The sequence below is a fragment of the Chiloscyllium punctatum genome, chromosome 29 (genome assembly GCF_047496795.1).
Source record: "Chiloscyllium punctatum isolate Juve2018m chromosome 29, sChiPun1.3, whole genome shotgun sequence".
In the NCBI taxonomy this organism is placed as follows: domain Eukaryota; kingdom Metazoa; phylum Chordata; class Chondrichthyes; order Orectolobiformes; family Hemiscylliidae; genus Chiloscyllium; species Chiloscyllium punctatum.
Genome location: NC_092767.1, coordinates 73733871 through 73757651, shown reverse-complemented (window position 1 = coordinate 73757651; position 23781 = coordinate 73733871). Strand labels below are relative to the sequence as shown.

The window sequence follows — 23781 nt, the reverse complement described above, 5'->3', positions numbered from 1 at the left end:
ATTATAAAAATAAGACAAAACAAGAGCGCCTGTTGTTTCTGTGCTTCTGTCACACTGCTCTGGGTAAGCCATGATATTGAAGATTTTCAATCTTGTACCATGCAATCCTGACATCACCTGGTTACAATGTGCTATAACAAGCCTTTGAAATGGACCCAACAGCAGAATCACCCTCCAGCTGAGGTCGGGAAACATGCTTCCAGTGGGTACAAGGTGTAAATTTAGGTTACATGGAGTGTGCAACACAGCACATAAAAGAACTGAAAGCTAATACCAGTAATAGTGACCGTGAAACTTCATTGATAATGGGTAAAAAAAGATCCTTTAGAGAAGGAGGTCTGCTCTGCTTACCTGGGGCCTGGACTGTGTGTGACTCCAGACCCATAGCATTTTGCTTGACACTTAACTATGTTCTGAAATGACCTAGCAGGCCACTCAGTTCAAGGGCATTTGGAGATGGACAACAAAAACTTGCCTGGCCAGCATTGGGAGTTTCGGCCCATAGATCAATGCAGGTGTTTATGCTCCACACAAACCACCCCCAACTCCCAGCCAAATCTTCTTCCAAATCGATCTCTAACCTTCTCTCCTTTCTCCCTCACGTGCTTGTCAAGAATCCCCGAGTGCCCTTTGCTTTTTTACAAAGTTCTATTCAAGGGATGTGGCGTAACTGGCGAAGTCAGCATTGATTGTGCATTCTCAACTGCCTAGAGGGTAGTTAAGAATTATCATGTTGCACGTAGGCCTAACCTTAAGTTTGTCTCTCTCACTCCTTGACGTAGCAAGCTCCACGTTTGCACCACTTTTTGGATAAGGAAGCTCCTCCTGACTTGCTTACTGAACTCACCAGTGATATTCTTAGGTTTGTTTTGATCCCACCCATAAGTGGGAACATTTTCTCCTAAGTCTACAGCAGACAACTGAACAATAATTTTCAAACTCTCTTCTGGGATACTCCCCAGCCTTCACTTTTCTAAACACTTTTCCCCAAGCGGTTCAATGTTTTTAGATCTTCTCAGATCACCGTTCCTGATGTGGAAACCAGCAAAGGATGATAACTCAAAGCTCAAGGATGCTCATCAATCAGGAAGCATGAGCATTTGGCCACAACGCTCAAAGTCATTACTTCCTATACAGCATTGGTAAGTCCCTAGGGAAAGCCTAAGAAAGACTGGACAGTGGTTTAACACGAAGAGTGAGTGAGTACAATATGCAGTGTCAAGAATAGTCACAAACAGCAAAGACATAGGATGAGTAATGGAAACAGAAGAGACCAGAACCAATTAGTAAGAGCACCTTACCCTTAGACGAATGAGCCACACTGTCAATAAACACATCGGTCTTCCACATGCCCAGGGTCTGCTGTTAACTACCGCGATTGGAGAAAGCAACGGCTCCTTACCTGATACGCACATTTTCTGTGCAATTTCTTCTGATCTTTAAACCACTGCATTAGCTCTTTCATGAACTTTAAAGTGACTTTCCCATCTTCCAGTTTGGGACCGGTATAATCATCTTCGATTGCTAAATACAAAATTAAAGGTGGGAGACTGAGAGATGGCGACATATGCAGCATCAGAAAAAATGCAGTACATCTTCCCTTCTTTATTTGGGCATTGCTGGAAAGGTCAGCGTTTGTCATCCATCCAACTAGGAACGGATAACTGATGCTGACCCAGCCAACAATGCCTCCACCCTATGAAAGTAACTGGATTTAAGGTGTGGTGAGCCACTGCAGACTTGCACCCACAGTGCTACTAGGGCAGTAGTTACAAGATTTTGATCCAGTAATAGTGAAGGTACAGCACAATGCAGTTCCAAATTAGGTGCCAGGCTTGGAGGGGATATAGTTCCAAATCAGGCGAGTGTGCGGCTTGGGAGGGTAAAGTCCAGGTGATGTTTCCTATGGATTATGTTCTGCTTGTCCTGTCACAGGTTTGGAAGGTGTTGAAGGAGCCTTGGTATGTTGCTGCAGTCCATCTTGAGGATATTACAGATTGCTGCCATGTTGCTCCAGCTTCTGGCACAGTGAATGCTGGAGGATGGGTAGCTTTGTTTTGGATGTCAAGATTTGAGTGTTGTCAAAGCTTCAGTCATCCAAGCAACTGGAAGTCAGGATGTGAATCACTCTCTACACAACTCCTGCTCTATGACCAGCTCTTGCAGCCAAGTGTCCAAGTGTTTGGTCAAGGGTGATCCTAAGGACGCCAATGGAGGCTTCGGTGATGGCAATGCAATTGAATGTCAAGAGGAGTTGATCAGATTTCTTGCTATTTGAACCCAATAGGAATTGGAGAACGAGGGAGGGCAAGTATAAAATGCAAGAGGGAGTAATTTTGATGGCACAAAACACTTTATTTTCCCACAAAAGTGATCAAACATGCAGCAGACTGGTAAATAGGAATTTACCAAAAAGGGTGACCGACAAAGTCCTCAGAGCAGAGGTCACCAAGTTACTGAAGGTAGGTAAGGAGGGAGTGGGGAATTCAAGTACATATTACTTGATATAAGGAACCTGCAGATCCCTGGTGATTTCAAGTTTCTCTTCACATATCTAGATTTTTATCCCTTTTTTTGGTCACTTAGGAGATTGCATGACCAGGATGGGGAAGTGGGATGCGAGAGAGGGAGGAGTCAGCAAAGTGTTGCATCTGGTCATCTCCTGACCTTTCATGTGTTTGTTAACAGCATAGCTGTGACATTCACTGCCTGGGGTCACCTATGGAGAGGGGGACGAGTGCCAGCAGAACCAACAGTAGAGGCAAAGGATTAGCAGAAGCGGCAGTGAGAGAGATGAGACCTTGGAAAAGAATCAAGCGTCCATCACATTGTAAACAAATAAGAGCCTATTGCCACAAGCCATCTTCAGTTACCCCTATCCTAGGAGACTGACATAACGGCACAATATCATAACAGTCATGTTAATAGATTTGTAATTCAGAGATCCAAGTTCAAACCTCACCATGTAGTTGGGTCATTTAAATTGAGTCAATCTTTTAAATCAGCAATAAAAAGTAATGGTGACCATGAAATCACAGTTACCAGATTGTTTTAAAAATCCATGCTCAGGGGGAACTTGCTACCCTTACCCAGTTGACTTTTAACTGCATTCTGAAATGGCCCAGCAAGTTTGACACTGGTTCAAGAAGTTGGATCACCACCATCTTATCAAAGGGGCAATCAGGAACAGTCAATAAACACTGGTTTTGCTAGAGACATCCCGATTCCTTTCATGAATAAATGTTTAAAAACCTTATGAGGATGGAAGCGAGAGAGCAGATTGTACCGCACGTCATCTACTCAGCAACACGAAAGAGAATGCTTTTATCTCAAACATTGCAAATGCTATTTCTAAGGGGGAAAAGGGGAATTTATTCTGGCAGTTATCCCTCAAACCGCACTTAAAAAGTGGTCTGTATATATTCAGCCCCCTGGCTGGGCAGAAGCTTTCTTGTCCCAACTTTGAAGGTTACTCTGGGAACCAAACCTATTTATTTTTAGACGAGTTAAAGCCACAAGCATCATAACAACTTGTGATATCAAGTCAACAACTCACAACAGCTTTCAGGGGCACCAGCTGAGAGGTGAAAGACGAGGGAGAGCAGCAAAAGTTCATGGAAATGAGAACACAAAATAGGAGACACCTCAAATACTACAAGAGTGAGGTCTTAATTTGCCAATCCAAGCTCCCATCCAGTAGAGAAGAAAAGTAAGTCTTTTGCACTGAATTTAGATAGGAATTTGCATCCCTGTCACGATTACCACTTGCTTGCTTCTCTGAAGGTGGAAATGTCATGCTGGTTCCTTGGATGCTGAGTACACTTTATTGTCTCTCATTCATGGCCGATCTTCACAACAACACTAGCAGCAAGGAAAACTGGACCACAAGAACCACCTAAGGTTTGGGCACCCACAGGTTTAAACAAAAAGCACTGGGTAGCAAACAAGAACTGGACCACCAGCTGATTTCCTCATCGCAAAACCAAAAGGCACAAACTGTAACGAGCACTCACCCAGCGAGAACATACTCATGTCACCCAGCCACCTGACAGCAACAAACACAAACTGAAGATGAAACCCTGGATTTCCCAAATTGGGAGGAAGCCACTGAAAATGCTGCCTGTCAGATCACGTCACTCTCTGCATCAGGAGGGGGACCATTAGCTTCTCCCAGATGACCAAGGCAGAGACTTTTCAGATGAATTTGTAATCATGGACCCTGACCTACATCAATTATATAACACAATAGTGTTTCTTTCAGGACAAGCTTGTATTTTTGTGTCCTTGCTTTGAGCTTTAGTAGATTAGATTAGATTACTTAGTGTGGAAACAGGCCCTTCAGCCCAACAAGTCCACACTGACCCGCCAAAGCACAACCCACCCATACCCCTACATTTACCCCTTCACCTAACAGTACGGGCAATTTAGCATGGCCAATTCACCTAACCTGCACATCTTTGGACTGTGAGAGGAAACCGGAACACTTGGAGCAAACCCACGCGGACACGGGGAGAATGTGCAAACTCCACACAGACAGTCACCAGAGGCGGGAATTGAACCTGGGTCTCTGGCACTGTGAGGCAGCAGTTCTAACCACTGAGCCACCATGCTGCCCAAAACTTGCAACATCATAAAAACTTTCCTCTCCTGGCACCCTCCTGCAGCTCTGATGACTTTGGACCTCTCGGGCTATTTGCATGCTAGTCAGCACTTTCAAATACATGGCCCCTTCAGAGGTTAGGCAGCCAGTCCACTCTTCGGGACACACATATAGGAGTCTCGCACAGCCCCTATCAAGTCCACCACTCATTCACATACTGTTTCACTACTTCACAGACCCCTGGAATGTCTCCATGGATATTCACCATTGAGACATGCCGATAGCAAAATCGGAGGTCCTAGCCTTGCCCTGAACTAATGCAGCTGAGCTGAGCACAGCTGCAGAATGGGAAGGGGCAAATGGTCTCAGGAAAGGCAGGAGGGAAAAAAAAAAATCAGCCAAAGTTCACAGGATGCTTTCTGTGGGCAAATCTCTGAGCAGCACTTATCATCAAAACAGAAGAAAGAGTAACAATAACTCAAGGGCGTACTTGAGGTATCCTGGAACCTGCACCCCAGCAAGACTCAGCATCATCAGGAAACGTGCCAAAAGAACCTGTGGTGAAATGAGAACTTTTTACATATAAAAAGCTGCTCTGAGCCAAACAGCACTGCCTGAAGGGATGGTGAAAGCAGATCCAACAGGAACTTTCAAAAAGGAATTGGCTCAAATTAGACAGCTCTTTTGATGGGCAGACAGGGGCACAATAGGTCAAATGGCCCCTTTTCTGGGTGAAATAGTTCTAATAAAACAGAAAATGCAGTCGGAGCTTGATTCAAACATAGGTTCAGTGTGAAACATGAAGTCTCCATTTCTAAAACAGATGGTCTAAAACACTTACTCATACTCTCTATGTCTAAAGAGTCCACTACTGATCTCTTCAGTTCATCGTTTGCTATTGCACGTTCAAACGCTTTCTGTTTGACAATTTTGTTACATTCTTGGTATTTCATTTTAGCATCTTTATCGTTTGGCTTCACCTTAACGACCTGCAACAGAGCAGAAAGAGACAAAGGTTATAACTGAATGCAAATCTAATAAAGGGATTCATTTCCTGAAAAAAAAACAGGTTATGCCAGTTCACCAAAAGTTCAAAGCAAAGTCTGAAGTGGGAAAAGGCCATTCTGCCCATCAAGCCTGCTCCTTCTAAAGTTACAATATTCTGCTCTCCCTTCCCGCTCAAATCTATTGATCTAATTGTCACTTAATTGCATGGGAGTCAGTTGGTTCAGTTGGCTGGATGGCTGGTGTGCAATGCAGAGTAACGCCAACGGTGTGGGTTCAATTCCTGCAACAGCTGGGGTTATAATGAAGAACTCTCCTTCTTACCCTCTCCCCTTGCCTGAGGTATGGTGACCTCAGTTTAACCACCAGTCATCATTTGGGAATGTGAGGAGCCCCATAGTCTGGCAGGATTATGGTCATTTTACGGTTTTTTTACTGTTAGTTGCAGGAACAGAGGAAAAGTCCAGTGATGAAGAAACTAACTTTAACGGCAAGACATTGCAGCCAAACCTACCACCAGGATTTTCATTTTGTTTGAATTGATTTCCAGCCAACTTTATGAAGAACAACCTAATGCAAAGCCATCATTCACAGATCAAAGGTTGTCTGGCTCACTCACATCTGAGCATTGTCAACAAGTCAATTTCATGCCAAAGCTCATTTGAAAAATCACGCGCAGCACAGTACATGATCCACTGTGTTCGCAACTCTGAAACCAATGGAACTGGCTCCTACCAGGGCATCAGATCAATAACCAACAGATAGCCACTCATAACACCCAGCTCTCTTCAACCTCAGTTTACTAGGATGCAAGCTGCAATTCAGCTACTCGGTGTTCCCTCAGTTCAAATGGATACACTACAAAAATGGCATATATTTATCATTTTACTTTACACACACTTCAAGTATATTTAGGAATCACGCCTTTGTGGCATCTGGACTGAGCTTTCCATGTGAATTTAACAAGACATTAAAAAGGGTTCACTCAGACTGTCCTGAAACAATTAAACTTCAGATTGGAAACGGTCTTAACTCTTGGAAATGCACAGGAAAGTCTTTAACCACAAGCACACAGGAGCCTTAAACACTCAGTGAATAGCAAAATTCCAAGGCCAACAAGTACACAAACACAGACAAGAAAACAAAGTGTGAGCGTGAAACCTACCTTCAAACTAAAGCTGTGAAGATGACCATGAGCAAGCAGCAATGTTGTGGGGTAGGGTGGGATCAAAAAGCCTGCTGCTAAGTTACAAATACACCCAACCTGTATTTCTAACAACTGACTGAACACAGAATGATTTTCTATTAAGCTTTTACTGAAGATTCATCACCCTTTTAGTTCCACTTTAAATACCATGACAGTTCAGTGCATGCTCCAAACCATGCACTGCAGCAACAGTTTTAAAACAAACACTGCCAGCGCTTCGAGAATCTGCTGGAGAGTGACACACTCAATATGTGAATCAAACTGGCACAAAGGACCAACATCAGGAGTCAGTCAAAAACAAGAACATCTAAACATACACATCGGTTTGCTTTTTAATAAACTTACAGTGCAATAACAGGACTGCCTTAGTGCAAGGCTTCCCTCAGTTCGGAGCAGAGGTGTTTGTGTGGATGAGCGGGATGACATCTTGTTTGAATACTATGAACTCACTGCACTTCCAAATACCAAAAGCAAGCCATCCTACAAAATGCTTCCCTCCCACTACGTTGCTTGTGTTCACAGCTTCAAGTTCCACACATCTTTTTTAAACCTCTCCTCTTTAACTGGTCAGGGCCCTGTAAAGATTCAGTTGTTTACAGAACTGCATGACTAACCAGGGAACTTCAGAGTGCTTTGCAGCAAACTAGCATGCAGGTACAGCAAGTAATGAAGGCAAATGGAATTTTAGCATTTATTGCTAAAGGAAAAGAGTATAAATGTAACGAAGCGTTGCTGCAACTGAACAAGACATCAAGGAGATCACACTTGGAGTGCTGCATACAATACTGGTCGCTTTGAGGAGGGACTTAGATATATTGGAGGCAGTTCAGAGCATGTTCACTAGATTGATTCCAAACAGAGAGTTGTCTAATAAAGAGAGGAGACTGAGCAGTTTAGGCCTTTACTGTCAAGTTTAGAAGAACGACAGGAGATCTAATTGAGGTGTATGAGATGCTAAAGGTGATTGACAAGGTGGACATAGAAAGGATGCTTCCTCATGTGGTGCAACGTAGAACAAGAGGTCATAGTTTTAGGCTCAGGGCTAGCAGCTTTATAACAGAAATGGGGAGAAATTATTTCTCTCAAAGGGTCATGAATCTGTGGAATTCACTCCCCAAGATTACAGAGGACGCTGGGACAATGTGTAAAGTTAAGGGGAATATAGACAGATTTTTAATTTTTAATGGGTTGAGGGGTAATGTAGAGTAGGCAAGAAAATGGAGTTGAGTCCAAGATGAGATCAGCCACAATCATATCAAATGGCAGAACCAGGGCTGAATTACTAGTCCCGCTCCTGGTTCTAATTAGCCAAGTCTGTAAGGTGGAGGCGGACAAAAGCCAAACTCCATTATGATGGCCCCCATGTTCAAATATCTGCACTGAATCAACAACCAAACAGTTTTATGATCCTAACATGTTAATATATTTAGGAAAAGAGAAAATGACAAACTGAATTAATAACAAAATAAACACAAGGCTCACAATCACAACAGATAAATAACAAGGAGGAAGAAATGCACATTAACATATTACCAAGCACATCTGCAGGATAGCCCAAAGTAGTCTCCAGCTAATGAAATGCTGTCACGCATACAGGAGAATGCACGCGCACAGCCAGGTCCCACAAACAGTACTGGTGCTACTTAAAGGTAAAACTGGTCACTTTTCATAAAAGTTGGAGAGGATCCTGGTAATCATCTCTGCTCTATGTGGCAAAACAAAGGGATGTAATGATCCAGCGGTATTACTGCTTGACTATTAATCCAGAGAGGTAAAAACAATGACTGCAGATGCTGAAAACCAAATACTGGATTAGTGGTGCTGGAAGAGCACAGCAGTTCAGGCAGCATCCAACGAGCAGTGAAATCGACGTTTCAGGCAAAAGCCCTTCATCAGGAATAAAGCTTTATTCCTGATGAAGAGCTTTTGCCCGAAACGTCGATTTCGCTGCTCGTTGGATGCTGCCTGAACTGCTGTGCTCTTTCAGCACCACTAATCCAGTATTAATCCAGAGACTCAGGTAATGGTCTGGGGACATGCTATAGCAGCAGATGGTGGAACTTGAATTCAATAAAAATCTGGAATTAAGAGTCTAATGGGGACCATGAATCCATGGCTGATTGTCAGAAAAACCCATCTGGTTCACTAATGTCCTTTAGGGAAGAAAAATGCCACCCTTACCTGGTCTGGCCTACATGTGACTCCAGACCTACAGCAATGTGGTTGATTCAACTGCTCTCTGCAGCAATTAGGGGATGGCAATAAATGCTGGGCCTAGCCAGGGACATCCTAATGCTGTAAATGTATGAAAACAACAAACCAGAGGGTCTTTTAAATACATGGCTCTGATGTAACCGCTCAGTTGAAAGCGGACATCTGAAAATGCAGGACACCCCAAGTACTCCACTAGTCATGACTAATCCTCCAGTCCCAAAATGAAGCTGAAACTCTCACCTTCTGATTTAGAGGTGAATGTACTGCCATCCACTATGCCAAACTGGCTAATACCCACTCTTCAATAAAATCTGCGTGAAGGTATAAATCCTCCCTCCTGTGAAGTTTAGAAATTTATAATCTAACCGCCTGGACACACAGAGCCCATACAAAATCCACAGAGTTTTGTCTCAAATGGCCAAGATTTTAAAAAAATCTTAAGAAGTTTTCTATTTTAAATCTGTAACAGACAGTAAGAAATAAATTCAGTGAAACCATAAACATTGCAGAGCTTTTGAGGGATGGGTAATAGATGCTGGCCTAACCAGTGATCCTGAAAGAATAAAGACATTTTGGGAACATTGACTGTAAGGAGAGTGGACTGACTCGAAGGCGGTGGGGAAGTGAGAGGGGGAGCACATTACAGATCATCATAGTTCAATATCAATGGGATGAGTTCAGTTTAGGAAACCTGGTCGACACGAATGAGCTGGGCTGAAGGGACAGTTTCCATGCTGTATGACTCTAATTCTGTTAGCACACTGTCTTTTACAATTTTGTGAGTATAGTCAGACTGCAGAGGTTTCACTCCAAGAGTTGTGTCCAAGCACTTCTAAACAGTGGAAAGTACTGATGCTTAGAAGCCTAATGGTAGGGGGTGTGAGCAATTTGAAATAAATCGCTGGGGTTTTACAACGATTTTGCCAACCGACACAGGCTCTTGGTCCAGCAACTTTTATATTCCTACCCGTTTTTCCAAAGTCTTCCATGGCCTCATCCACCAATCTCTAATATCTTATCTAGTCCTATAATCACTAAGATGCCTGCACTTGAGCACCTCGATTTTAATTGCTCCAGCACTGGAGACTGCCTCTGCTCTAAGCTCTAGATCTTTCTCTCCACACCTTTGTCTCTCCAACCTAGGGTCTTTAAGACACTGCCTGTTTGATCTGAAGTTTGGTCACATGCCCAAGTATCTTTTCTTGAGTCAGATTGCGTTTGATAACACCACTGTAAAATATCGTGGCACCTTGTACTACGTCAATGATGCTATGCAAATACAAGTCGTTGCTGATTAGAAGCTTTGAGGCTTGTTCAACCGCTTGCGTTGATATGAGCCCATCTTGACTGGGATTGCAATAAAGACAAGAACATTGGTTTCCATGGCCTTGAACTGGCAAAGCGAATTCCAATCAGGATTCCTGCCATTAAGCTTGAAGGAATAAATGCTCTGCAAAAAACATGCCAGTGGATAGTGGGACCTCCCCTGCAGCGCCAGTTATCACTCACCTTATTACTGGGCGGAGGTGGGTAATAAAACAGAGTCAAAGTAAAACATGGAAGAATGCAGCATGTTCCAATGAAGCTAGTTTATTTAGCCAGCTGTGTTAGGGATATAGGAGCAGGAGTAGTCCAGGCAGCCTCTCAAATCTGCTCCAACATGCCATGAAAATGACTAAAAGGATCTGGATCCTAACTCTGATTCCATTCTGTTTTACTGTTCCTATTCGGTTTACCCAGGTTCGTTCTTTGCACACTTGAAATCCCTCAAGTCCCATGTGTTGACAAGTCAACCAATTCTATCTGACTTGCTGACTGTTTCCAGCTTTCACACCCTACAGCCAAGCCCCTGTTAATTGTGACTCAACTTGTAGCACACTCATCTCTGAGTCACAAAGTTCAGAGTTCAACCAGGGCATGAACAAAATATGTACAATACACCCAATGCCATACTGATGGTGTGCTGCACTGCCAAAGATGCTATATTTTGGTCGAGATTGAAACAAGACTCTGGCTGCCCCTTCAGATGGGTGCAAAAATCCAACACCACTATTTTGGAGAACAGGAAAGCTCTTCCTGGGGATCTGGCCAATATTTATCTCTCTCCCTACACCACAAGAGCAGGTCACCTTTTCATTTTCATATCGGTCTTTGTTACAATCTTGCTGTGCGTAAGCTGGCTTCCACATGGCAACAGTGATTTCAGAAAAACATTATTAGCTATAAAATACTTTTAAATGCCTCCTGGTCATGACAGCCACTCTAAAAATGTCAGTCTTTCATCCGTTTAACGTTTCTGATTTTTAAGATTTGCGTCTAAATCACAAGACCAAAGGAGTCTGATTGTTATTTGCACAGTTGACTTGAAAAAAATACCCAAAACTCCAGTTGACACTGGATTAATTCCAAAAGGTATTGCATGATCTGGAGCAAAGGTAAGTGCATGGAATTAGATCACAGATCAGGCAACCTTTTGCAACAACTGGATAGATTTATGGGGCTAAATGGCCTCCTCCATTTTCTTTAAAAGAGCAAAGTCAGTAGATTCCCACTCACCGTATCGTAGTCTTTGAGCGCCGCCTTAAACTTGCCCAATGCCATGTTGGCTGTCGCCCTCCTGTAGTATCCTTTAATGTATTTCTTATCCAGCTCCACTGCCTTGGTGGCATCTGATAAGGCGTACCCATAACATTCAGTCCGTAAGTACGCCAAGCTGCGGTTCCCATAATAAATAGCATTCTCCGAGTTCAGCTCGATGGCCAGTGTATAATACTTAATGGCATTATCATAATCCTTATCTGCAAGGGGAACAGACTGGTATTAAAAAAACTGACAATGGGCAATGCAGCTAGTTAAAGTTTGTGGACTTCACTCGAAATTATGCAAATAGTGACCAACAGGGCACACAGTAATCATGTATTAGAAACTATCAATTTGGTCAAGTTGGCTCATTTCAAATTTAGCACTTGTCACAGGTTGTGTATAAGTGCAAGACAGAAGCCAGGATGAACAGTCCAATCTTCAAATTTGTTGCTCTCTACCTATGGCCTTAACTGGTTCTCATCCTTTTCTGAAGATGCAAAATGAAACTGGACTACATTCCCCCCCAAGTCCCTTCCCAGGGTGCTCATCGTTCGTCTGTGACTTGGTAGTGCAGCCATGGACAGCATCACCAACCAGCATGTGCTCTTTCCAAACCTGATTCATTGGCAACCAATCAGGAATAATATAGCTATGACCCAGCAGCTATGCTGACAGCCAAGAGTGGAATTACCTCATTACTGGGTCACAGGACCTATCACTTTTAATTAACGTTTTCATATCAACTGGAATTTAAAATGTTAAAGGAGCACACATAGAGGAAACTAAGTCATTTTATTCATTAAAATGCTTAGTGTCTGTTCAGAATCAGTCCATTCTAGTGTGGAATACCACTTCAGATCAGTTCAATAGCAATGTCTTTGTCTCAAATTCAGAAGGCTGCGGGTAGAAATTTCTCTCCTGGATTTGAGTACATGATAGAAACACAGAAGGAGAAACATGCCTATAGCCTGTTAATCCATCCTGAATCCAGTCATTAAACTAGGAGGCCAGATGCCAACCTTTTACTCAATATTAGATTTATTTACAGAATGCAACATCACAAATGTCTGCCTCTTCCTGAATCAGCACCTCATGTCCCAGAGAGCTCACTTGATAAATCTTGCTTTGGGAACAGGTTCGATGGTCAGCAGATGCATCAAACAACAACCTTCGCATTGTTACCACCAAGCTCTAACCACTGAGCTAACTGACTGCTGGTAAGCAGATGAAATATTCAGACAGCTACACCTTCCATCCCTGGATGCTGGTGAACGATCAACCTTTCAGTTCGCAGCCAAACACACTAACCAAGATGTCCTCAGATACTGAGAGCACTCACTCTCTACCCTCTTTTGAAATGAGTTTAAATTGAACCAAAATAATAAAATTAACAAATGGCAGCCTCTTAAAGGGCACTGTAACAAAAATCCAAATAAAATAAAACTAAAATGTCGACATTGACTAAAATACACGCCAGCTTCTGCAGTGCCCACATGTCAGGGAAGAACTTAAATGTATGTTCTGCCTCCAAGAAGTTGGTTCTAATTAATGCCTCCATGGCCTGCTGCTTGGATCTGCTGATGGTCACCTTGGCAAGGCCCAGGAGTAGACCTGTGAGGAGGTCCTTTGATTTGGTTACAATACCTCTCCCACATACACAGACCAGGTGGCCAAAGATTAGTAGCCTGGGGCTCAAGTTCAACCAAAATTAAGAAGGAGCCTCCAAAAAAAAAGTAAAATAAGGACCGTTGCCTTACATAACTAGGGTACATTTAGAATACATATTGCTCAAGGCCAGAAGCATGTCTTTGTATGTTCAAAGTACATAATCAATGTCTTGCACCTGTATATCTCAAGGATTCAATTAACATAGCAATAACAGAGTCTATCGCACCATTCCATCACATCATGGCTGATTCCTATATTATGACTTTCAATTACTTGCATCAGCCAACACTTGAGGACAGACTGCTGTATTATCAAAAGTATTAACTTACGTATGAAACATTAAAACAAGGACCCATCTATCCAGTTAGATGGACATGAAATAGCATGTGAGCACTGCCTTATGCGATTTCCTTCATAGTCTTGGCCAATAGTGGCCCCTCAGTAAAAGTCATGAGCAAGAGGTGAGCCAATCATTCATCTTGCAACTTTATGTATATTTGCTGCCCATCAATTAATTATCTGCTGATTTTAACACAGCAACACTGACTACACTCCAATATCCCATGATACAAAAGTGAACAGACAAGAAACATGTAATAGTAATGCACTCGTCCAAATTTAATATTCAATTTTCTGGAGGTCCCTTGTCTACCATCACTTGTTAGGCCAATAATATTGCTGCCTGTACCCAATAGAACTTCAAAAGGCTATTTACTAGACGGCAAAAGAGGGTTCTGAGAATGTCATTATTGATAAGAGAATGACAATTATTTGGAAATTGGTGAAGCTGGGATTGTTCCTCCCAGGACAGAGGAGAACTGATCGATATACTCAAAATCGATAACTGTTTTGCTAGAAGTAAATGAGAGAACTTGTTCCTAGTGGCAGAGGGGTAGGGAAATACAGCAAACAAGATTATTTAAATCAGGAGACTGAATAATGCAGTGGTATTGAGACAATCTGGGTACCTTTGTACATGAATCACAAAAAGCTATGAGCAACCAGGCAGGCACTGTTCAAATAAAAGCCGGGTCTGGCCAAGTTTCGCCCACAGTTTCGGTTTCTTTTTTCAGATCTCCAGCATTGTCAGTACTTTGCTTTTATTACGGGTTTCTCAATATCTCCTGATAAGTCAATCCCAGGGAATTATCGAGTGAACCTCTCTCTATGGTAAAGGTATCTTTCCTTAGATAAGGAGGCAAAAACTGGACATAACCAAAGCTCTATAAAACTGTAGCGAGAGATCTATATTCCTGTTCTCGGGAGAATGTATCGGCTAACACTCCATGTACACATACACAAACATGCACAATGTTGCACCCCTCATTCAATGTCATTCCAACCCATTCACTCTTATTTAGACAGAGCAATTTTTTTTCCAAACCAGCAGAGCATCATTCAACATGCACATTGTGAATCTTCTGGGGGTTATCAGAAGACAGAGCCTTACCCAAACTCTCTAGTTTCTAACTTCTAACTTTACTTGCCTGTCCAATTGCTTGCTGCACCAGCAAGCTAGCTTGTAGTGATCCATGGATAAGGACAGCCCAATTCTTTTGGATATCTCAATCTCTTCACCTTTAAGTAATATTCTGTTTTTTTATCTAACAAAATGAAAACTTCATGTTTTACATTGCATTCCTTGATTAAATGCAGTCAGCACGGCTTTGTGAGGGGCAGGTCATGCCTCACAAATCTTATTGAATTCTTTGAGGATGTTACGAGACAAGTTGATGAGGGTCGAGCAGTGGATGTGGTGTATGTGGACTTCAGCAAGGCATTTAATAAGGTTCCCCATGGTACGCTCGTTCAGAAGGTCAGGAGGAATGGGATACAGGGAAATTTAGCTGCCTGGATACAGAATTGGCTGGTCGACAGAAGACAGCGAGGGGTAGTGGAAGGAAAGTATCCTGCCTGGAAGACAGTGGTGAGTGATGTTCCACAGAGCTCTGTTCTTGGGCCTCTACTCTTTGTAATTTTTATTAATGTCTTGGATGAGGAGATTGAAGGATGGGTCAGCAAGTTTGCAGACGACACAAAGGTTGGAGGTGTCGTTGACAGTATAGAGGACTGTTGTAGGCTGCACTGTGACATTGACAGGATGCAGAGATGAGCTGAGAGGTGGCAGATGGAATTCAACCTGGATAAAGGCGAAGTGATGCATTTTGGAAGGTCGAACTTGAAAGCTGAGTACAGGATTAAAGACAGGATTCTTGGCAGTGTGGAGGAACAGAGGGATCTTGATGTGCAGATACATAGATCCCTTAAAATTGCCACCCAAATGGACAGGGTTGTTAAGAAAGCATATGGTGTTTTGGCTTTCATTAACAGGGGGATTGAGTTTAAGAGCCGTGAGGTCTTGTTACAGCTCTGTAAAACGTTGGTTAGACCGCACTTGAAATACTGTGTCCAGTTCTGGTCACCCTATTATAGGAAAGATATGGATGCTTTGGAGACGGTTCAGAGGAGGTTTACCAGGATGCTGCCTGGAATGGAGGGCTTATCTTACAAAGAGATGTTGACTGAGCTTGGACTTTTTTCATTGGAAAAAAGGAAGAGAGGGGACCTATTTGAGGTGTACAAGATAATGAGAGGCATAGATAGAGTTGATAGCCAGAGACTTTTTCCCAGGGCAGAAATTGTTAACACGAGGGGTCATAGTTTTAAGCTGTTTGGCGGAAAGTATAGAGGGGATGTCAGAGGCGGGTTCTTTATGCAGAGAGTTGTGGGAGCATGGAATGCGTTGCCAGCAGCAGTTGTGGAAGCGAGGTCATTGGGGATATTTAAGAGACAGCTGGACATGCATATGGTCACAGACATTTGAGGGTTTGTACATTAGGTTTACCTTACATGAGGATCAATGGTCAGCACAACATTGTGGGCTGAAGGGCCTGTTCTGTACTGTCCTGTTCTATGTTCTATTCCAGTTGCTACATTCAAGCCCATTCACTTAGCCCATCTAAGTTTTTTGATGCCTCACTGTACCTTCCTTACAACCTGCACTCCCACCCAGTTTGGTGATGTCAGCAAATGTCGCAACAATACATTCTGTCCCCAAATCGAAATCATTCATAAATATTCTGTTCAGTTGTGGATGAACCACTTTGGACTTTGTGGTACCCCACTAATAACAGCCTCCCACTCAGAAAATGATCCGTTTATTACTACTCTCTGCATTGATTCCAACATTTTGCTTTATGTCTATTTACCGATTCTCAATCAACATAAATTTAGTCTCCCAATACCATGCATTCTAATTTAATTTAAAAACATTAAAAATCACAAATCCAAATAAACCTGTTGGACTATAACCTGGTGTTGTGTCATTTTTAACTTTGTACATCCCAGTCGAACACCAGCACCTCCACATCTTAATTCAATAACTTCCTGCAAGGGACCCTGATCAAAAGCCTTCTGAAAATCTAAATACACTACCTTCACTATTGGACATCTTGAAAAAACTCCAACTTTGTCAAATACAATTGCACTCTCACAAATTCATGTCGACACTTCCCAAGTTTGCCATTTCTTTTCTAAATGTTTAGTTAAAATAACAGATTCGAAAATTTTTCCCTATGATAGGCATCAAGTTAATAGGACTGGAGAGCTACTGGTTACTGCGCAGATGATCTGAGTGCCAAACAGTGACACTGTGAGCAAAATTGAATGTTAATTGCTAGGCCACGATGGGTACCAGAAAGATGCCAAAGACACAACCCACTATCACTAGTTTCCATACATACAGACAAAGAAGGACACCACTTTGACTGGGACAACACACACATCCTAGGACAGGCGAAACAAAAGACACGCATGAGAATTCTTTGAGGCATGGCACTCTAACCAGAACTCCATCAATAAACACATTGACTTAGGTCCCATCTACCTCCCCTTGAAAAAAGAACTGGAAATGACATCACCCATCTGAAGAAACCAAAATCTATAAAGAGAGAGGTGGGATATACCACCAGTGCTTCACCAACTCTCACTGATGATGTTACCTAGTCATGATGACGAAACATCTGAAAACAAACCTTCCAGCTCAGCAAGCTAACTTACATACTTATGGGTAAGTCTTGTCACTGTCATGTCTAAGATGGTTAGAACCTGAGATAAATCAATTTATCTAAAAAGATTCCTTGCACGTTGTTTCTTTACAAAGACACACTACTTCACAGCAATAAGTTAGGAGCCTGAGGTTTCCAAGCAGATATTATTCCCATCTTCTTGATTTTGGGTAGCTGCAGTTACCTATTGCAGCTGCTTGACAAATGACCTTAACAGTATTGACACGTGGGTAGAGATGCTAAATTGAGGCTGCGCCTTCCCTCTGAACTGGATGCTGAAAAGTCCTCCATTTGTTTTCTATATTCCAACACTGACTTAAAAGCAAAATATTGCAAGTAGAGTCATACAGCTGTACAGCAAAGTAACAGACCCTTCGGTTCAACTCATCCATGCTGACCAGATATCCTAAATTAATCTAGTCCCATGTGATCAGACCATATTTGCAATATTGTGAGCAATTTTGGGTTCCATATCTCAGGAAGGATGTACCGGCCCTGAAGAGAATCCAGAGGAGGTTCATGAGAATGATCCCAGGAATTAAAAGGTTAACATTGAGGAACATTTGAGGAGTCAAAGTCTATACTCGATGGCATTTAGAAGGATGAGGGAATCTAACTGAAACTTACAGAAGATGAATGGTCAGTACAGAGTGGACTTTGGGAAGATGTTTCCATGAGCAGGACAGATTAGGACCTGAAGGCACAGCCATAGAGTAAAGGAATGACCCTTCAGAATGGAGATGAGGAGAAGCTTCTTCAGCCAGAGAGCAGCGAATCTATGGAATTCCTTGGCAGAGAAGGTTGTGGAGGCCAGGTCATTGAGTACACTTAAGACAGAGATAGATAGGTTCTTGATTGCTCAGGAGATAAAAGGTTACAGGGAGAATGGGTTTGAGAAACTTATCAGGCATGATTGAATGGCAGAGAAGACTCGATGGGCTGAATGGCCTAATTTCTGCTCCTGTGTCTTTTGGTCTTATTGGCCAGCATTTGGTCCATAGCCCTCTAAATCCTTCTTATTCATGTATCTATCCAGATGCCTTTTAAATGTCGTAATTTTACCATACCGGAGTTCTGAAATTAAAACAGAGTACTTGAAAAACTCAGCTTGCCAGGCAGCATCGATTGAAAGAAAAGGAAAGTTAAAGTTTTGAGAGAACTAGTCTTCATTCGGAAAAGGTCTAGATCTGAAGAAAAGAAGTCATTATGGACTTGAAACATCAACTCTGTTTCTTACTCCACAGATGCTGAGAGACCTGCTGAGTTTCTCTAGCACTTTCTGTTTTTATTTGAGGATTCTGAATTGTCCAGAGTAACAGTTGATCTCAGGGAAATTTATGAAATTTTAAATTATAAACTTATGATCTCACTGAAATTTATTAAATTTTAACAATGTATGTCAGGGTGGATATAGATCGCATGTTTTTCCACACTCTAGAATCTGGGGACATAATCTCAGGATAAGCTATTTAAGACTATGGGGAAGAGAAATTTCCTCACTCAGTGGGCAGTGATTTTTCAAACATTGTGTACTTGTTGAGGCCTGTGGAGGATCAGTCATTGAGCAGGTTCAAGACAGAAACAGATTGGTTTCTGAAGACAAATGACATTAGGGATTGGGAAATAATGTGGGAAAATGGCATTGCAGAGATAATCAGCCACGATCCAGAATGGCAGGCTTGGCCCAATGGACTGAACAGCCTACTCCTGTTCCAATGGTCCACATGTAACTAATAGCTCACTATTTGACTTGAATACTCTAACTAACAGATCAACATTTGGCATTCAACATTTCCTCAATGTAACTTTAGTTAACAGCCCACCGTTTGGCATGTGCGCCCTCCCCACTATCACTAAAAGCTCACTGTTTAGCATCAATTATTTCACATTATAAGCAATATCCCAGCACAGAGGAACTTGATTATCCGAAGACACGGACAGGGAGTATTTCGTTCGGTTAATCAAATTCCAGATAATCGAATGCTGCATAACATAGTTTAGCCAAGCATTGGGACCATGTGATCTTGCCGGATAATCCGAAATTCGGATAATTGAATGCTGGATAATCAAGATTCTTCAGTATTTGTCATCAACCCTTTCACATTGGAAGTAAAAGTGCACTATTTTGCAGCAATCCTTACACAGAAAGTTAAAAATCACACAACACCAGGTTATAGTTGAGTGTGGGGTACCGGCAAAGCACAGCCGGTCAGGCAGCATCCGAGGAGCAGGAGAATCAATGTTTCGAGCACAAGTCCTTCATCACCCGCAAGCACACTCTCTTCTCTCTCTCTCTCTCTCTCTCTCTCTCTCACACACACTCTCTCTCTCTCTCTCTAATGCATGCACTCATGTCTATGGGGTGAATTTGCTTTTACAGAATTATATTTGCAGATACATTGTATTTTGCTCAAAAAGGCACAACTTGCCAAAAGTCAATACATGTAATATTTTATAAATTCCTACTTCGCAAATAGAACCAGTCTGACTCAAGACTGGGATACAGGCAGAGTTTAACCTCACACCTTTAATGCATTGTCTGAGCAGAGATTCACTTTTTTAAAATAAAACCTTAAGCCATCTTGAGAATGCGACTTAATAGTAGTTCTGGGGTTTACATATTAACGAACCAAAACCTGCAGCTTAGTCTAAAAGATTTAAGTCTTAACTGTAATTTAGGTTTGTTCAATATATAATTTCAATTGCATGACACTGTATCTTTTGCTTTAAATTGTGTCTTATGATCCTGTCCCACAGCTACCTGAAGAAGGAGCAGTGCTCCAAAAGTTAGTGCTTCCAAAAAAACCAGTTGGAGTATAACTATTTTGCAACAATCCTTAACCACTGTAAGGAATACCCCACTATTTCGCAACAATTCTTTCACACTGTAGGCAACAGCCCATTATTTGGCAGCTACCAGTTCACACTAAGCCCACTATTTGGCAGCAATCCATCATCACTGTAAGGAATGTCCCATTATTTGGCAGCTATTCTTGCACACTGTAGGCAATAACCCATTACTCAGCAGCTATCCTTCCACACTGTAGGCAATAGCCCATTATTTGGCAGCTATCCTTCCACACTGTAGACAATAGCTCATTAGTTGGCAGCTATCCTTGCACACTGTAGGGAATAGCCCATTATTTGGCAGCTATCCTTGCACACTGTAGGCAATAGCCCATTATTTGGCAGCTATCCTTGCACACTGTAGGCAATAGCCCATTATTTGGCAGCTATCCTTGCACACTGTAGGCAATAGCCCATTATTTGGCAGCTATCCTTGCACACTGTAGGCAATAGCCCATTATTTGGCAGCTATCCTTGCACACTGTAGGCAACAGCCCATTATTTGGCAGCTATCCTTGCACACTGTAGGCAACAGCCCATCATTTGGCAGCCATCCTTGCACACTGTAGGTAATAGCTCATTATTTGGCAGCCATCCTTGCACACTGTAGGTAATAGCTCATTATTTGGCAGCCATCCTTGCACACGGTAGGTAATAGCCCATTATTTGGCAGCTATCCTTGCACACTGTAGGCAATAGCCCATTATTTGGCAGCTATCCTTGCACACTGTAGGCAATAGCCCATTATTTGGCAGCTATCCTTGCACACTGTAGGTACTAGCCCATTATTTGGCAGCTATCCTTGCACACTGTAGGTAATAGCCCATTATTTGGCAGATATCCTTGCACACTGTAGGCAACAGCCCATCATTTGGCAGCCATCCTTGCACACTGTAGGTAATAGCCCCTGTTTGTTAGCAATGGTTTCACAGCGTGAGGAACTGCAGATTACTTGGCAGCATGGATACCAGGCCCTCTCCTCAGAGCCACGAGGGGCCCGATGCCGGTCGGAGTGTGGGACCCGGTAAAGCCCAGCCCGGGAGATATGGTGCCGGCTTCTCGAAGATTCGCGGGCGGCCGCCCCTCACCTTTGAAATACTGGTTCGCCTTGGCCTTCATGCCCTCGGCCTGATCATGCTGCTCGCCGCTTGCCCCGTCCGCGCCCTCCGCCATTTTCCCAATCGGGCGGAAAGTCCCTGCCCCCAACGCCCGGGGCCCTTAGCAACCGGTCGTAAAACAAACAGCGGCAGCCGGACACTGCCGTAAAGTGCCATCAAGCAGTGCCGGCCTCACGGCGCTGACGTCACAGGCTGTCCCAAGGCCAATACACTCCAATATACCACACCGTGTGTATAATACACTCTGATATACTCCACTGTGTGTATAATACATTTTAATATACTTCACTGTACCTCCAATAAACTCTGATATACCAAATTGTGTGTATAATAAACTCTAATATACCCCACTGTGTGTATAATACATTCAAATATACCTCACTTTATCGACAATAAACTCTGATATACTCCACTGTTTGTACAATACATTCTAATATACCTCTGTATCTACAATAAACTCTGATATACCACACAGTGTGTATAATACATTCTAATATACCTCACTGTATCTACAATAAACACTGATATACTCCACTGTGTGTACAATACATTCTAATATACCTCACTGTATCTACAATAAACTCTGATATACCAAATTGAGTGTATAATAAACTCTAAAATACCCCACTGTGTGTATAATACATTCAAATATACCTCACTTTATCTACAATAAACTCTGATATACTCCACTGTTTGTACAATACATTCTAATATACCTCTGTATCTACAATAAACTCTGATATACCACACTGTTTGTATAATAAACTCTGATATACCCCAGTGTGTGTACAATACATTCTAATATACCTCACTGTATCTCAAATAAACTCTGATATACCGCACTGTGTGTATAATACAGTCTGATATACTCCACTGTGTGTATAATACATTCTAATATAACTCACTGTATCTACAATAAACTCTGATATACCCCAGTGTGCATACAATACATTCTAATATACCTTATATATCTCCAATAAACTCTGATATACCACACTGTGTGTATAATACACTCTGATATACTCCACTATGTATAATACATTCTAATATACCTCACTGTATCTACAATAAACTCTGATATACCCCACTGTGTGTACAATACATTCTAATATACCTCACTGTATCTACAATAAACTCTGATATACCGCACTGTGTGTATAATAAACTCTGATATACTCCACTGTGTGTATAATACATTCTAATATACCTCACTGTATCTACAATAAACTCTGATATACCGCACTGTGTGTATAGTAAACTCTGATATACCGCACGGTGTATATAATACATTCTAATATACCTGACTGTATCTACAATAAACTCTGATACACCGCACTGTGTATATAATACACTCTGATATACCGCACGGTGTATATAATACATTCTAATATACCTCATATATCTCCAATAAACTCAGATATACTCCACTGTGTGTATAATACATTCTAATATACCTCACTGTATCTACAATAAACTCTGATATACCGCATTGTGTGTATAATAAACTCTGATATACTCCACTGTGTGTATAATACATTCTAATATACCTCACTGTATCTACAATAAACTCTGATATACCGCACGGTGTATATAATACATTCTAATATACCTGACTGTATCTACAATAAACTCTGATATACCGCACTGTGTATATAATACACTCTGATATACCGCTCTGTGTATATAATACATTCTAATATACCTCACTGTATTTACAATAAACTCTGATATACCGCACTGTGTATAATATATTCTAATATACCTCACTGTATCTTCAATAAACTCTGATATACCGCACTGTGTATATAATACACTCTGATATACCACACTCTGTTTATAATAAACTCTGATATACTCCACTGTGTGTACAATACATTCTAATATACCTCACTGTATCTACAATAAACTCTGATATACTCCACTGTGTGTATAATAAACTCTGATATACCCCACTGTGTATATAATACACTCTGATATACTCCACTGTGTGTATAATAAACTCTGATATACTCCACTGTGTATATAATACACTCTGATATATTCCACTGTGTGTATAATAAACTCTGATATACGTCACTGTGTATATAATACACTCTGATATATTCCACTGTGTGTATAATAAACTCTGATATACGCCACCGTGTATATAATACACTCTGATATACTCCACTGTGTGTATAATAAACTCTGATATACTCCACTGTGTATATAATACACTCTGATATACTCCACTGTGTGTATAATAAACTCTGATATACTCCACTGTGTATATAATACACTCTGATATACTCCACTCTGTGTATAATAAACTCTGATATACTCCACTGTGTATATAATACACTCTGATATATTCCACTGTGTTTATAATAAACTCTGATATACGCCACTGTGTATATAATACACTCTGATATATTCCACTGTGTGTATAATAAACTCTGATATACGCCACCGTGTATATAGTACACTCTGATA

At 41.7% G+C, this 23781-nt stretch overlaps 1 protein-coding gene across 2 annotated transcripts in view; it reads right to left on the bottom strand.

The window, feature by feature from the left end:
• Positions 1 to 21401, bottom strand: part of ppp5c (protein phosphatase 5, catalytic subunit) — a 44192-nt gene extending 22791 nt beyond the window's left edge. For both annotated transcript variants that reach the window (XM_072549424.1, XM_072549423.1), the window contains exons 1-4: positions 21280 to 21401; positions 11583 to 11824; positions 5442 to 5589; positions 1403 to 1524 (exon numbers count right to left, since the gene is read on the bottom strand). In XM_072549424.1, coding sequence (XP_072405525.1) covers positions 1403 to 1524; positions 5442 to 5589; positions 11583 to 11824; positions 21280 to 21364 — 597 coding nt within the window. In that variant the 5' untranslated portion in view covers positions 21365 to 21401. The remainder of the gene's footprint in view (positions 1 to 1402; positions 1525 to 5441; positions 5590 to 11582; positions 11825 to 21279) is intronic.
• Between the last annotated feature and the right edge of the window lie 2380 nt (positions 21402 to 23781).